Source organism: Diplodia corticola (genome assembly GCF_001883845.1).
Source record: "Diplodia corticola strain CBS 112549 chromosome Unknown scaffold4, whole genome shotgun sequence".
In the NCBI taxonomy this organism is placed as follows: Eukaryota; Fungi; Ascomycota; class Dothideomycetes; order Botryosphaeriales; family Botryosphaeriaceae; genus Diplodia; species Diplodia corticola.
In genome coordinates this window covers 707,983-720,806 of record NW_017971483.1, presented here as the reverse complement: position 1 = coordinate 720,806, position 12,824 = coordinate 707,983, and the positions used below count along the sequence as shown (strand labels likewise).

Here is a 12,824-nt window from a genome sequence, read left to right as displayed (position 1 = left end):
GGCTTATCTATACGCCTGCGCTCATAAGACATCGTAACCATAAACCTCCAGTATCTTATCGTAAGCTGAACATGTGGTTGATGCCAGCGCATGCGCTAAAGAAGTGCTCCATGTCGTAGAGGCTTAGAAAATTTTTGAAAGAGAAGGAAAACGTGCTCTACAACTTCTGCATGGCAACAATATCGGTGGACTGGACGTGGTCCTCGTCCTCCTCGATCAGCTGCTGGAGCTCATCAGTGGAGACCTTCTCGTCCTCGACGACCAGGTTGATCTGGAGCTTCTTGATACCGAAACCGACGGCGACAAACTGGGAGGCACCCCAGACAAGGCCGTCCATCTCGATGGCCTTGACGTTCGCCGCCATCTGCTCGATGTCGGTCTCGTCATCTGGATTGCGTTAGCATGTTGCTTGAGCGGTCTGTCAGCGATAATGACTCACCCCAGGGCTTGACGTCCATGGTGACGATGGACTTGGCGGCAGGCTTAGCCTTGCCCTCCTTCTTCTTCTTGTACTCGGCCAGGCGCTCCTCCCTGACCCTCACGGCCTCCGGGTCCTCCTCCTCGTCATCAGAGCCGAACAGGTCAACGTCGTCGTCCTCCTCCTCGGCGGCGGGGGCCTTGGCGGGGTTGACGGCGAGCTCGGCGGCCTCAGGGCCGTACTCGGTGACGGGCTTCGAGGCGTCGCCGGGCAGAGTAGCGAAGTCAGCCTCGAAGGAGGCGATGTGCTTGTACCAGCGGGCGGCGTGGGGGAACTTGGCAGCGTCGGGAGCAGAGCTCACGCCCTTGAAGACGGCGACATCGGCCTGGGAAGGAGCATAGCTGTATTGCCGTCAGCACGCTGCCAGTCAAGGACGCAGAAACGCGTGGGATAGCAAAGACGTGGATAGTGAAGCTGTGTCAGAGGTGCGCAAAACGCTTGTTGTCGACTCATTTGCGGGGTCTTAATCCGCTCATAAACACGGACCAATTTTTCTCATCATTCAAGCTGGTGCTGGGGAAGGCGGGCATGGAATCAAGCTGGAGGCAGGAGGACTCACCCGACAATGTAGCTGCGAGACTCGACCCAGTTGTTCAGGACTGGCAGCGGGTACGTTAGTCAAAAATTCCGCGCCCCAACTCCTCCGCAGCGGTCAGGTAGACATACGGGTAAGGCCAGCGTCGGAGACGAAGTCGGTGAAGCCCATTTTGGAGGAATGTGAGGAGGAAGACGGGTGGTGGTGGGTATCAAAAGGCGTTGGAGTGGATGTTTGGAGGTTGGGCAGGAAGTGAGGAAAAAGCTCGTCCGAACCCCACTGGGTTTTGTCGCTTCCCTTGCCCACCTGTCCGGATGAGCGTCGGCCCGCACGTGTCTGGTGCCTGAGGCAGCAACCTGGTGGGAAAAGCTCGGGCGAAATTGGCCGAATGGTCGAGCTTGTGGAGATCGCCATCGCCGAAGCTCCTCGAACCATCGACCCGCTGCAAGGCGCTTCTTCTCCGCCACGGTCATGCTATATTATACTGCGCCCTGAGCCGGATGGCCGTTTCCCTGCCTTTTGCATCCACTGCCATCGAAATGCTACCAACACGCGCCAAGCTCGCCGCAAGGCGATTCGCCGCGCCTGTCCGCGATATTCCGATTACACGACCATTTGCTGCGCGGCCGCTTGCTGCACTCTCCCGGCCATTGAACGCTCAACCACGGGTCACTGCCAATGCCGTCCGACCTGCGGCTGCTGTCCGGCATTATGCCAATGGACGACCGCATCCCCCAGGCGGCACCCACCGCATGGACATGGGTGGCGGCGAGGAGGAGAAGCCTGCACTCGAGCAATATGGCGTCGACCTCACCGCCAAGGCCAAGAACGGCAAGCTGGATCCCGTCATTGGCAGAGACTCCGAAATCCACCGCACCATCCAAATTCTGTCGCGGAGAACAAAGAACAATCCGGTTCTTATCGGCTCCGCAGGTACCGGGAAAACGGCGATTCTGGACGGACTGGCACAGCGCATCGTGAGGGGGGACGTTCCGGAATCAATCAAGAACAAACGCGTCGTCTCACTCGATCTCGGCTCGCTCATTGCCGGAGCAAAATTCAGAGGCGACTTTGAAGAACGGCTGAAGAAGGTGCTGAAGGAGGTCGAGGACGCCGAGGGCAGCGTCATTCTTTTCATCGACGAGCTCCACACACTGCTGGGCCTCGGGAAGGCCGAGGGCAGCATTGACGCGAGCAACTTGCTCAAGCCTGCCTTGTCACGGGGCGAGCTGCAATGCTGTGGAGCCACTACCCTGAACGAGTACCGCCAGATCGAGAAAGATGTTGCCCTCGCTCGACGTTTCCAGCCCATCCTCGTTGGAGAGCCCACCGTTCCAGACACCATCTCGATTCTACGCGGCATCAAGGAGAAATACGAAGTCCACCACGGTGTCCGAATCACCGACGGAGCCCTTGTGGCAGCCGCTACCTACAGCAACCGCTACATCACCGACCGTTTCCTCCCAGACAAGGCCATCGATCTTGTAGATGAAGCAGCCAGTGCTTTGCGACTCCAGCAGGAGAGCAAGCCTGACGCCATACAAGAGCTGGACAGGCAAATCATGACCATCCAGATCGAGCTGGAGTCACTGAGGAAAGAGGATGACATCGCAAGCAAGGAAAGACGGGAGAAACTGCAGGAGCAGCTCAAGAACAAGCAAGAAGAACAGTCCAAGCTAAACGCAAAGTGGGAGGCTGAGCGCCGCGAGATTGAGGATATCAAGAACGTCAAAGAAAACCTCGAGAGGGCTCGGATGGAGCTCGAGCAAAGCCAGCGAGAGGGCAACTTTGCAAAAGCCAGTGAACTCCGCTATGCGACCATTCCGTCGCTGGAACAAAAACTTCCCAAGGACGGCACAGAGAAGGGCAAGGCTCCGGACAGTCTTCTGCACGACTCCGTCACTCCGGATGACATTGCCAACGTTGTCAGCAGGACCACCGGTATCCCCGTCACGAAGCTGATGTCGGGCGAGATCGAGAAGCTCATCCACATGGAGGATATCCTCCGCCAGTCTGTGAAGGGCCAGGATGAGGCTCTAACGGCAGTCGCCAACGCTGTGCGCATGCAGCGCGCTGGACTCAGTGGCGAAAACCGCCCGCTTGCCAGCTTCATGTTCCTTGGACCTACCGGTGTGGGTAAGACGGAATTGTGCAAGAAGATGGCCGGATTCCTGTTCTCCACCGAGACGGCCGTGCTCCGCTTCGACATGAGCGAGTTCCAGGAAAAGCACACGGTGAGCAGACTCATCGGGAGTCCTGCTGGCTACGTCGGATACGAGGATGCCGGACAGCTCACCGAGGCGGTTAGGCGAAAGCCGTACGCGGTTCTTCTCTTTGACGAGTTCGAGAAGGCGCACCGCGACATCTCCGCCCTTCTCCTGCAGGTGCTTGACGAGGGCTTCCTGACGGACGCCCAAGGCCACAAGATCGACTTCCGCAACACCATCATCGTGCTCACATCGAACCTCGGCGCGCAGGCGATTGTTGGCGACGACGTGCTCCACAGGCACCAAGTCGACGCAGAGACGGGAGAGATCTCGGCGGCAGTGAAGAAGTCAGTCATGGACACGGTAGCGGCAAACTACCCGCCCGAGTTCCTCAACCGCATCGACGAGTTCATCATCTTCAGACGGCTGTCGAAGGAGGCGCTGAAGGACATTGTCGAGATCCGGCTGAAGGAGCTCCAGCACAGACTGGACGACCGACGGATCACGCTGAAGGTTCCGGAGGAGGTCAAGCAATGGCTCAGCGACAGGGGCTATGATCCAAAGTTTGGCGCCAGGCCGCTGAACCGACTAATCTCCAAAGAAATCGGCAACAAGCTCGCGGACAGGATCATCCGAGGCGAGCTGAGAAACAACTCGACGGCGGTGGTGGGAATTGGGGAGGGCGAGACCGGTCTTCAGGTGTCATCGGAGGCATCGTGAAGCGTCGAGCAGACGTTGCATGGATCGTAATTAGGTTGGGGGATGGGTCATGTGGGTTGTCGGGTTTTGGCGCACGTTCAGCTCGTACCTGACAGGCGCGAGGCGCGTGGCGCGCAAGAGATGGCGTGTGGGCGGAGAGGGGGCGGAGAGGGGGCGGAGAGCTGCACGGCATGGCAGGCTGCATTCGCGGGCGTTTCGGGTGGATCTCTGCTTCATGTACGACTAGGCGTGTCTGGGGTCCTGGCTCTGGTGTAAGTATAGGAAGGTAATATGCATCTCCTTATCCGTAATGTCGATTCCGCTGCAGGCCGGCCGCGCCGACTCGCGCCGACTGACGCCGCCGTGTGGGGTCGGGATGTAAGTCACAGGCTGGGCCGGGCGCGCCAAGCTGCACCACGGTCCACGGTAAGCCGGCATCCAGCGAATCCTATTCGCCGCCGGCCGTGAACGTCTCGAGAGCCGCTTCATGGCGATGGCGAAGCGGCGGCGCAGGTCTCGCCGTCTGGGGCGCGGGGCCACGGGCGGGTGCCAGATGACAGGTGACAGGCGCAGCGTCAAGCCGGTTCGCTCACAGGCTCACACGCCCACACGTCCCCCTGCCACTGACTACTGGTGCGAGCGAAGTCGGGCCGCGACCCACGATGGCTGGGATTGGAGGCGCATGCCGGCCTCTGAGGGCAAAGGCTCTGCGGCCTCGCCACGCAAACGCGGGGAGCTGTCTGGGGCGGCCGTCAGCACAAACAGGTTGCCGCTAATTTGGGCTTGGGGCTCCGCTTCTTTTCTCTGGCCGGCCAGCAATCCGCGCTGCGTCGCCCGCATCTCTCCTCCTTGCTGCGCGCTCGCTGCTGATGGATCGCTCTTCGCCCGGCTAATCACGTCCTGCCCTGCCTGCCCTGCCTGCCCTTGAACGCCGTCGCTTGTTGCGCTGCAGCTGCCGCCGCCCCGGCTCCGACAATCCCCGTCGCTCGAGCGAGACACCGCCGCCTCCTCCGATCTCGTCTCCCCGCCGTCTCAGCATGCCCGCCGCTCAGCCCACCGCAAAGCAGCAGTCGCAGCAGCGCAAGGCGCCTCGCCGCCACGTCACCACTGCCTGTCTCGCATGCCGTGAATCCAAGATCAAGGCTTGCCTCTCAGAGCCTTGCCCGACAGACAATCGCTAACCGCCTCCCAGTGCGACGGCGGCCAGCCCAGCTGTGAAAAATGCAAGGCAAAGGGGAGGGAGTGCAAGTACTCCCAGGATGAGGACAAGAGGAGGTACGTCTTGACCCGCTGCCCGCGCCTCGGCCTGCCCTGTTGACTTGCTCGCGCCCTGCCAGAGTCTCGCTGCGCAATGCCATCGAGATCCTCTCTGCCCGAGTGGACCAGTTGAGCCAGCACATTCTCAACAACGGCCTCCAGCTCCCGCCCATGGACCCCGAGGCTGCCGCGAGCCTCGGACGCATCCTCGACGTCTTGCGCCTGCCCGCTGCAAACTCTTCAGCCATAAAGGCTGCGACCTTCGCCGCGCCCAATCAACCCGCAGACCATGGTCCCACCGGCCTGGACTTCGCCCCCGCCGGCTTTGACTGGAACTTCCTCGACGGCCAATCGTGGAGCGCTCAGTTCAACCCTCCTGCCAACGTCAGCCAAGGTTTCAACACCGGCGTAGATCCTGCCGCAGTGTCCAGGCCGTCTGTCTCAGATTCCGCTCAGCCGACGAGCCAAGCGTTTACCACTCCTCCCGCGAGTCAGCCGTTTGCGTCGCCGCCTACTCAGGCCTACACTTCGCCGCCCGCCGCCCAGCCGCTGACTACCCCTTCAACCACCCAGCCCTACACTTCTCCGTCGCAGGCCCAGGCTGTCCCCACCATCGAGCAACATCCAGGCCTGACCGACAGCTCCGCCGACGATGCTGACGACGACAGCGACGATGAGCTGATCAAGCAGATTTCTACCCGCATGGGCTCTTTGCAGCTTGCACCAGACGGCCACTTGCGTTACTATGGAGCCACTTCAAACATTCTCTGTGACTTCCCGGACACTGACCACCACCAGACCAGGCGATCCGTCCGCAAGGAAGGCCGGGATGTCTTGGAAGCGAACAATCTGGACAAGGCCGTAGACCCGGCCATCGAGGAGCATCTCATCAATCTCTATTTCGCATGGCAGGATCCCTTCTTCCACGTCGTCGACGAAAAGATGTACCGGGTTGGCAGGGAAGAATGGCGTGTTCAGAAGAGGGATGTTGGCTACTATTCCGAGGTGCTGACCAACGCCATGTGCGCTGCTGGTGGCGCCTTTGACGCCCGCTATCACCCCAATTTCGTGACATGGCCCAAATCTCTCGCCGACTACTTTGCAGATCGGGCCAAAGCTCTGCTGGAACTCGAGATGGACAGTCCTTGTCTGGCTACCGTGCAGGCCCTGGTCATCTTGGGAGGCCATGAAATGGCATGCAAGAGGGATGCGCGTGGCTGGCTTTACAGTGGCATGGCCATGCGGCTTGCGTTTGACCTTGGTCTTCATTTGGATATGACGGACTATGTCAGGAAGGGAAAGATCTCTGCGGTGGAAGCCGACATCCGTCGAGCGACGTTCTGGGGCACCTACATTGTGGACCACCTTTCCGGATTCTATTATGGCAGGCCTGTCAGGATTAATAACGGTGACATCTCCGTGACGAAGCCCTCGACAGAGCAGGCCAATGTCATCATGAGCGCGTGGGTACCGTATGGCTCCCATTCCCCCATGGCATCGGATCCCACCTTGTGCTACCAGGTCCCCTTGGAATTGGTCAGCAAAGCATCCGTGGAGCTCTGCGAGACCATGGAGCCCCTGGGCCACGTTCTTTACGGAGTCTCCAATATCTCTAGACAGGAACTCCACGTTCTTTCCTACCGGGTGACGGGCGAAATGCTCGATTGGAAGGCGAACTTGCCACCTCCCCTGCAGGTCAACTACCATGATACCCAAACCGCCTACCTACCCCATGTCTTAATGCTCCATATGCTCTATCATCAGATGATGATCTACATCCACCGGCCATATGTCTCAAAAACTTACATCCAGCCAATGCCGCCACAGGGTCCCGGCCACATGCACGCTCAGCAAATGTGCATTGAGTCGTCGACCGCCATCGTTGATCTTCTTCGTCTGTATGAGCAGCGCTATACATTCCGCCGCATGAACATCCATGCCGTCTCTGTCATTTTCACAACTTCACTCATCCTGATCTTCATCATCTGCTCCAAACAGCGAGGAAGCACGCCTCCGCTACCCGGCGCAAGCCCAAACGGCACAAAGCAACGCGGCAAGAGCCTTGCCAACACGCCGGCAGAAAACGCCATCGCCCAGCTCAGCGTCTGCTTCCGCGCCTTGGAGGATCTCACCCAATCGTACGACTCGGCCCGCCGGACCCGCGAATTCCTCGTCGCTCTGCAGCAGCGTTGGCAACAGCAAGCCCAACGCTGGCACCGCGGCAACAGCGCCGGCGGCTCCAAGCGCCAATTGAAGGACCGGCCGCAACCCGCAAGCCAGCACGAGACGAAGCGACCCCGCGGGAGCACGTACGGCGCCAGTTCCCTGAGTAACGCGGGCGGGCCTGGCGGCGATGGCGGTGCCGCTGCCCAGCAACAGCAGTCTTTGAACTCGGGACAGCAGCAAAATCAGTCAGGTGGCGTGGGTGCCGGAGCGGGCGGCGGCAACGGCGAGTTTGACATCGACTGGAGCGGCTTCGGCGCCGCCGCCCGCGAAGGACACAACAGTCCGGACAGCCTGGGCGACGACATCCTCGCTCAGCTCTATTCGATCAACCCTGCTGGGGTTGCGTTCCCTTGAAGAAGGAGAGGGGACGTGGTACACAACAAGGCCTGACGGACCTGCCGCAAAAGCTACGTACAGGTGTCGTCGATCGGTGAAGAGTTCACTCTCTTTTTCCCGTGAGCGACTGCTGGTCACTGTCTCTACCACCCATCATTCTCATCTGTTTGCAACGGCCGGCCTGATTTACCTGAGCATGCACTGCACAGTTATGTTCGCATATTTTGGTCCCCCGCTCTTGCTTTTTATTTGGAATGTCAGTGTGTATCAGTTCAGTGCGCGCAGTTTTCTTTGCGCAAAAGGGGACTCGGGCAATGTTGTTGTCGACCATCGTATCTGCGACCACCTCCTTTCTCGACGAGATGGTCTTTTTTTTCCTTCACTCCTCCTCGCAAGTCTGTCTTACTGTGAGGACCGTGAGGAAAAAAAAGTCTTCTCTCCCTTCCCCCCTTCTTTTCCAAAGCTCGCTTTGGCACGGCAAAAAAAGAATCTTTTTTTTTTGCCGGGACTCGTGTCGATTTGTCTCCGTTCCCTCCTTCTACTTGATCAAGTCTGGGCGGTACATGTACATGTTCGAGTACGTGTCAGCTTTGCAAGATGCAGAGAAAGGCGGCCAAGGAATCGGTTTTTATCGGCCAGAGCCCACTGGGGCGGAGAAAACGTCACAACAAGGACGGAGAAAAGTTGTCTACTAAGAAAAAAAAGTATATGGTATAATTTGGTCGGGGATTAGAAGATGTGGGAAGGGGCTGGATGTTTTTTCTTGCCCACTCCTGTCTTTTGCAAACTGCGAAAGGAAATTGGGTGTTTGATTTTACGGTGTTAGTTGCTCGTGGAGGGCGTATACCCTCTGCCGTTATTGCCTTTTTTCCCCTCACCCTTGTGTGTTTTTTTGGTCTTGCGTATTAGCGTTGATAGAATCGGACGGTCCCTTTTCTGCATCACCCCCTGTTGCTCTCTCTCGGTCCATCGTGCCTTTGTTCATGTGATGTGCTTCTTGTGACGGCCGTTGATGATGATCGCACGTTTTATGATTACGACACTTGGTTATGCATGAAGGCGCGGTCGTCTTAAGTAAACAGACAACCGGCCAAGGTGAAGAAACGGAAACAGCAAGTGCAACGAACAAAATCATTTCAAAATCATCCATATCTCTGTCTCTCTCTTCCTCGATCCAAATGCTGCACATCATCATCATCTGTATATACTAATCATCTATACAACTCAACCATCTTTTTTTTCTCTTTCCCCGCCCGTTCCTCCCCAAAACCAAAAACCAAAAACCTAAGCACCCTTCTCCAACAACCCCTTCTCCGTCAAATACGCCACAATCTGCCTCACCGCCTCCTCCACCGGCGTCTCCGCCGAGCGGATCAAGATCTCCGGGCTCACCGGCTCCTCGTACGGCGCCGACACGCCCGTGAACTCGGGGATGACGCCGGCGCGCGCCTTCTTGTAGAGCCCCTTGGGGTCGCGCTTCTCGGCGTCCTCGACGCTGATTTGCACGTAGACTTCGATGAAGGGGAGCGGCGTCTCGCTGCTGCCTTCGGGGATGGTGGTGTGGAGGGCCCGGGCCGAGGCGCGGTCGGCGGTGTAGGGCGAGATGAAGGAGGTGATGGCGATGGTGGAGGAGTCGGCGAAGAGTTTGGCGACCTGTGGGGTGGGTTAGTCTGGGGGGGTTTTCTTTTCGTCCTTTCTTTTGCGGGGGGTGTGAGAGAGAGTGTGTGTGTGTGGGTGAGTGGTGATGGGGCTCGCTCGCTCGTACCTCGCCGATCCTGCGGATGTTCTCGTTGCGGTCCTTCTCGGAGAAGCCGAGGTCCTTGTTCAGGCCGAAGCGGACGTTGTCGCCGTCGAGGCGGTAGGCGGCGTAGCCCAGGTGCAGCAGGTGCTGCTCGAGGGCCGTCGCGATGGTCGACTTGCCCGAGGCCGAGAGGCCGGTGAACCAGAGTGTGAAGCCCTTTTGCTTGCGGTACTGGCTGCGCTCCGCGCGGGTGAGACCGGGGTGCCAGGTGATGTTGCTGTCGGGGGGTAGAGCCGTCGTGTTAGCGCGGGAAGACTGCGAGGTGAAGAATGCGATGGCGGGGCAGAGTGGGCAGTCAGGAATGGCGGCGGAGCGGGGCAAGGACGTACGTAGCCATTGTGAGGATTGGGGTGGATCAATGGGTGTCTGGAGGGTGGGAGAGGTGTGGATTGGGGTTCAGGAGAGAGGAAGACGTGGAGGGATGGAGAAGAGGGTCTTGGGGGAGTTTTTGATTAGCGTTTGACGTTGCCCCTCCTGCTCAAACGCGCGGCCAACCGGCGCGCTTGCCCGCAGGTACGTAGGGCTGTCGCACGCCGCCCGCCTTGCCCATCCTTCAGCACCGACTTCTCGTTGAACAAATCATTTCGACGCGTGTCGCGTCAACATCCGACAGCAGCACCGACGACCCAACTCACGCCCCGCACCAGAGCCTCGTGCGATGGGTGCTGCGGTGATGGCGCGTATCGATAAGGCCAGAGGTGCGGGAAGATCGCAATCCCGCACGTCGTCATCACCGTCTGAGCGGAGGGCGCCTCGTCTCATCTTAAAAATCCGCTCGCTTTCTCACTCCCAAACCAACGCGGATAACGCACTTCTGCTAGAACTTCGGATCTCAGCCAGTTTCGAATCACAGAGCCACGACCGAATGTGTCTACTGCAAGCCGACAACCGCCATGGCGTCTCCCCAGCCTTCGTATGTTGGCAACACCACCAATAAAGTTGTATTCGTCCATGCACCGTGCTCGATGAGTCAATGCAGAGACTCGCCAACCATTGATTGGGTGCCTTCTCGGTATGTGGTCAGCAACCTCTTCAGCTGTGTGGTTACACTGCATGAGTGAAACCACCGTGCCCCGGATTCCAAGGTAACTCCGACTTCTACGGCCTTGGTATACGGCTTGGAGTCTATCTACAATGGTTTTCTTCCTGGTTTGCGAACACTGTCTACCCAGCTGCCGCAGGCCAGAATCACGACGCAAACTCCATGTTCCTCGTCGCTATTCTGGTAACCCTCACCGTCACCGCGTCAAGCGATTCAATAAACCCTATTGAAGCATACATCATGATCATGATTTGTTTCGGCTTCGTCTTGACCGTCCTATCCGTCTTTGGGACCCGGATATACTTGTTGAGATCGACATCGCTTTCGGTGTTTGTGGATGATCTCTGGAATATGGTAGAGGCTGAACGGAGAACAAAACTGTTTGCATATTACCAACGACCAAGAGACTTTCTCAGCATCCTCCAACCGCATACCGAATTGCGCTCCGGTCTACAAGCGTCCTCGCTGTACCTTGACCATCACGGTTTTTCCACAACGTTTTCCCCAAACCTCAAGCAATGGGACTTCCTGCGGTATCCGTCGCTCTCCTGGTTCGGCACAATCTGGAGAACAACATCCCTTTGGTATTTAAATGGCTTCACCATGTGGTTATGGTGGTCGTGGATCCCAGGCTACAATAAAGATCGTGCCGAGCTTTGCGATTCGCCGGTATACTTCTTTGGACCAAGGGCTTTGAAATCCGGACTGCTCACCCTCTTCAAAGCCGCAACTACTTTGATGAGTGTCTTTGTGCTCTACTTTGCCATTCTGGCCCTTGCAAAGGTCTTGGTGGCCTGCGCTGAACTGTTTTGCAACATGCTAGTCAGCTACTTTTTTGGGAAAGATCCTAAACTTAAAAATGTGATAGAGCATATAAGGGAATTTTACAGGGCTCTAGAGAGGTTGGAAAGGGCTTCTGTCGTCTTTGGGGAGCCCATCACGTCCCGCAGACTCAAGCTCGCCTTGAATTTCTTGGATTATCTTCTACGCGACAAATCAGAACGGCGTGACATGAGAGATGTGGTTAAATCGATCGCGAGACCTGATGAGAACATGAAATTCAAATCATCAGGAGAGAAAAGACGCTTGTAGGTGATTTCCGTTTTGAGAAGTAATGATCGTTTGATCTTGCTGATCGTTGAGCAGACGTTATTACAGGTACCTTTGCGTTTGCTACCACGCTTTGGTCCTTGTCACGACATGCTGTTTCATCGTCTTCATCGAGAAGACGATTACAGCAGCCAACATCACGGGGGTTTATACCATCAACACAACAGGCCAATTAATACCATTCATTATTGGCGTGGTTTCAACTGTCAAGTTGTGTATCGATGTGATCACTACTTCCTGGCTCAAGCATGAAAAGGTGAACCACTCGAGGCACGTACGTTTTATTACTGCTAATGTGGCTCATTCAGCGGTCAACAACCCATAAAAGAATCACGATGATCCAGAAGCGGGCCATAATTCCCGGTTGTCTTATCTGAAAACAAAGACGTTGGTAAAATTGACCAAACAGAAGCGCGAACAAATCGAGCTGCATGCTTGAGAAAGAAGGCTCCATCATCTCCGTTAACTTTGAGACGTCGTACTGGCTCGATTGGCTATCGTGTGTGCGGAGTGTCCAGTATGCCTTCTCCATCCCATTCCAAACACAGCCGTGGCACCTCTCCAAGCTTCTTTATTTCCTTGTCAGTCCTGAATGGCTCGTCGGTTGCTCCAACGATTGTACCTGCTCTTCGACTCATTTGCTTCGTGTTGTCCAGGTTCGCGCTTTTCAATTCGCTTCTCAGTTTCGGTTGTCCCTGAATGCCCGTCGGCATTTCCTTTAGATAAACGCCTGTTATAGCATCTCGTTGTCGGAACCCTGCGTTTGACGTTTTGTCGCCCTGCTCGCCAACGGATGGTATCGATCAAGCAAACTTCCAGTTTCCGTTTTCAGCTGCTATGGCATACACGGTTCACTGGAGGCCAGTTCGGTGTGCAGATCATGCGGGGTTTCATGGCGCAGATCCATACCCACGTTGCCTCGGCCTGCATTTCCCGTGAAGCGGTCAACACAAATCCCGATGGAGCATTGTTCCCAGCGTCTCACATCTGATTCCACTCCCCGCAAACTCCTCGCGGCTAAACTGGCCATGCGCGTCGCCGTGGCGGCTTGCGACATCGGCATCCGACACGGCGTCGCATATCAGACGAACGCGATCGGAAACACAGCTGAAGAAGGTGACGAAGCTTTGACG

At 57.0% G+C, this 12,824-nt stretch overlaps 4 protein-coding genes across 4 annotated transcripts; 2 read left to right on the top strand and 2 right to left on the bottom strand.

Annotated features, from left to right (window-relative positions):
* Positions 1-157: 157 nt before the first annotated feature.
* Positions 158-1,184, bottom strand: BKCO1_4000209 (elongation factor 1-beta; the record flags this gene model as incomplete). Its single annotated transcript, XM_020275637.1, has 4 exons — positions 158-387; positions 440-819; positions 1,038-1,077; positions 1,145-1,184. 4 exons carry the CDS (start codon positions 1,182-1,184, stop codon positions 158-160), a joined length of 690 nt encoding a protein of 229 aa, XP_020134308.1.
* Positions 1,185-1,552: 368 nt separating this feature from the next.
* Positions 1,553-3,940, top strand: BKCO1_4000208 (heat shock protein mitochondrial; the record flags this gene model as incomplete). The annotated part of the gene is made up of 1 exon (XM_020275636.1): positions 1,553-3,940. One exon carries the CDS (start codon positions 1,553-1,555, stop codon positions 3,938-3,940), a length of 2,388 nt encoding a protein of 795 aa, XP_020134309.1.
* Positions 3,941-4,956: 1,016 nt separating this feature from the next.
* On the top strand, positions 4,957-7,756 carry BKCO1_4000207 (fungal specific transcription factor; the record flags this gene model as incomplete). The annotated part of the gene is made up of 3 exons (XM_020275635.1): positions 4,957-5,019; positions 5,112-5,194; positions 5,257-7,756. The coding sequence occupies 3 exons, from the start codon at positions 4,957-4,959 to the stop codon at positions 7,754-7,756; spliced, it is 2,646 nt and encodes an 881-aa protein (XP_020134302.1).
* Positions 7,757-9,022: 1,266 nt separating this feature from the next.
* BKCO1_4000206 (adenylyl-sulfate kinase) lies at positions 9,023-9,876 on the bottom strand (the record flags this gene model as incomplete). Its single annotated transcript, XM_020275634.1, has 3 exons — positions 9,023-9,391; positions 9,504-9,756; positions 9,869-9,876. The coding sequence occupies 3 exons, from the start codon at positions 9,874-9,876 to the stop codon at positions 9,023-9,025; spliced, it is 630 nt and encodes a 209-aa protein (XP_020134303.1).
* Positions 9,877-12,824: the final 2,948 nt, after the last annotated feature.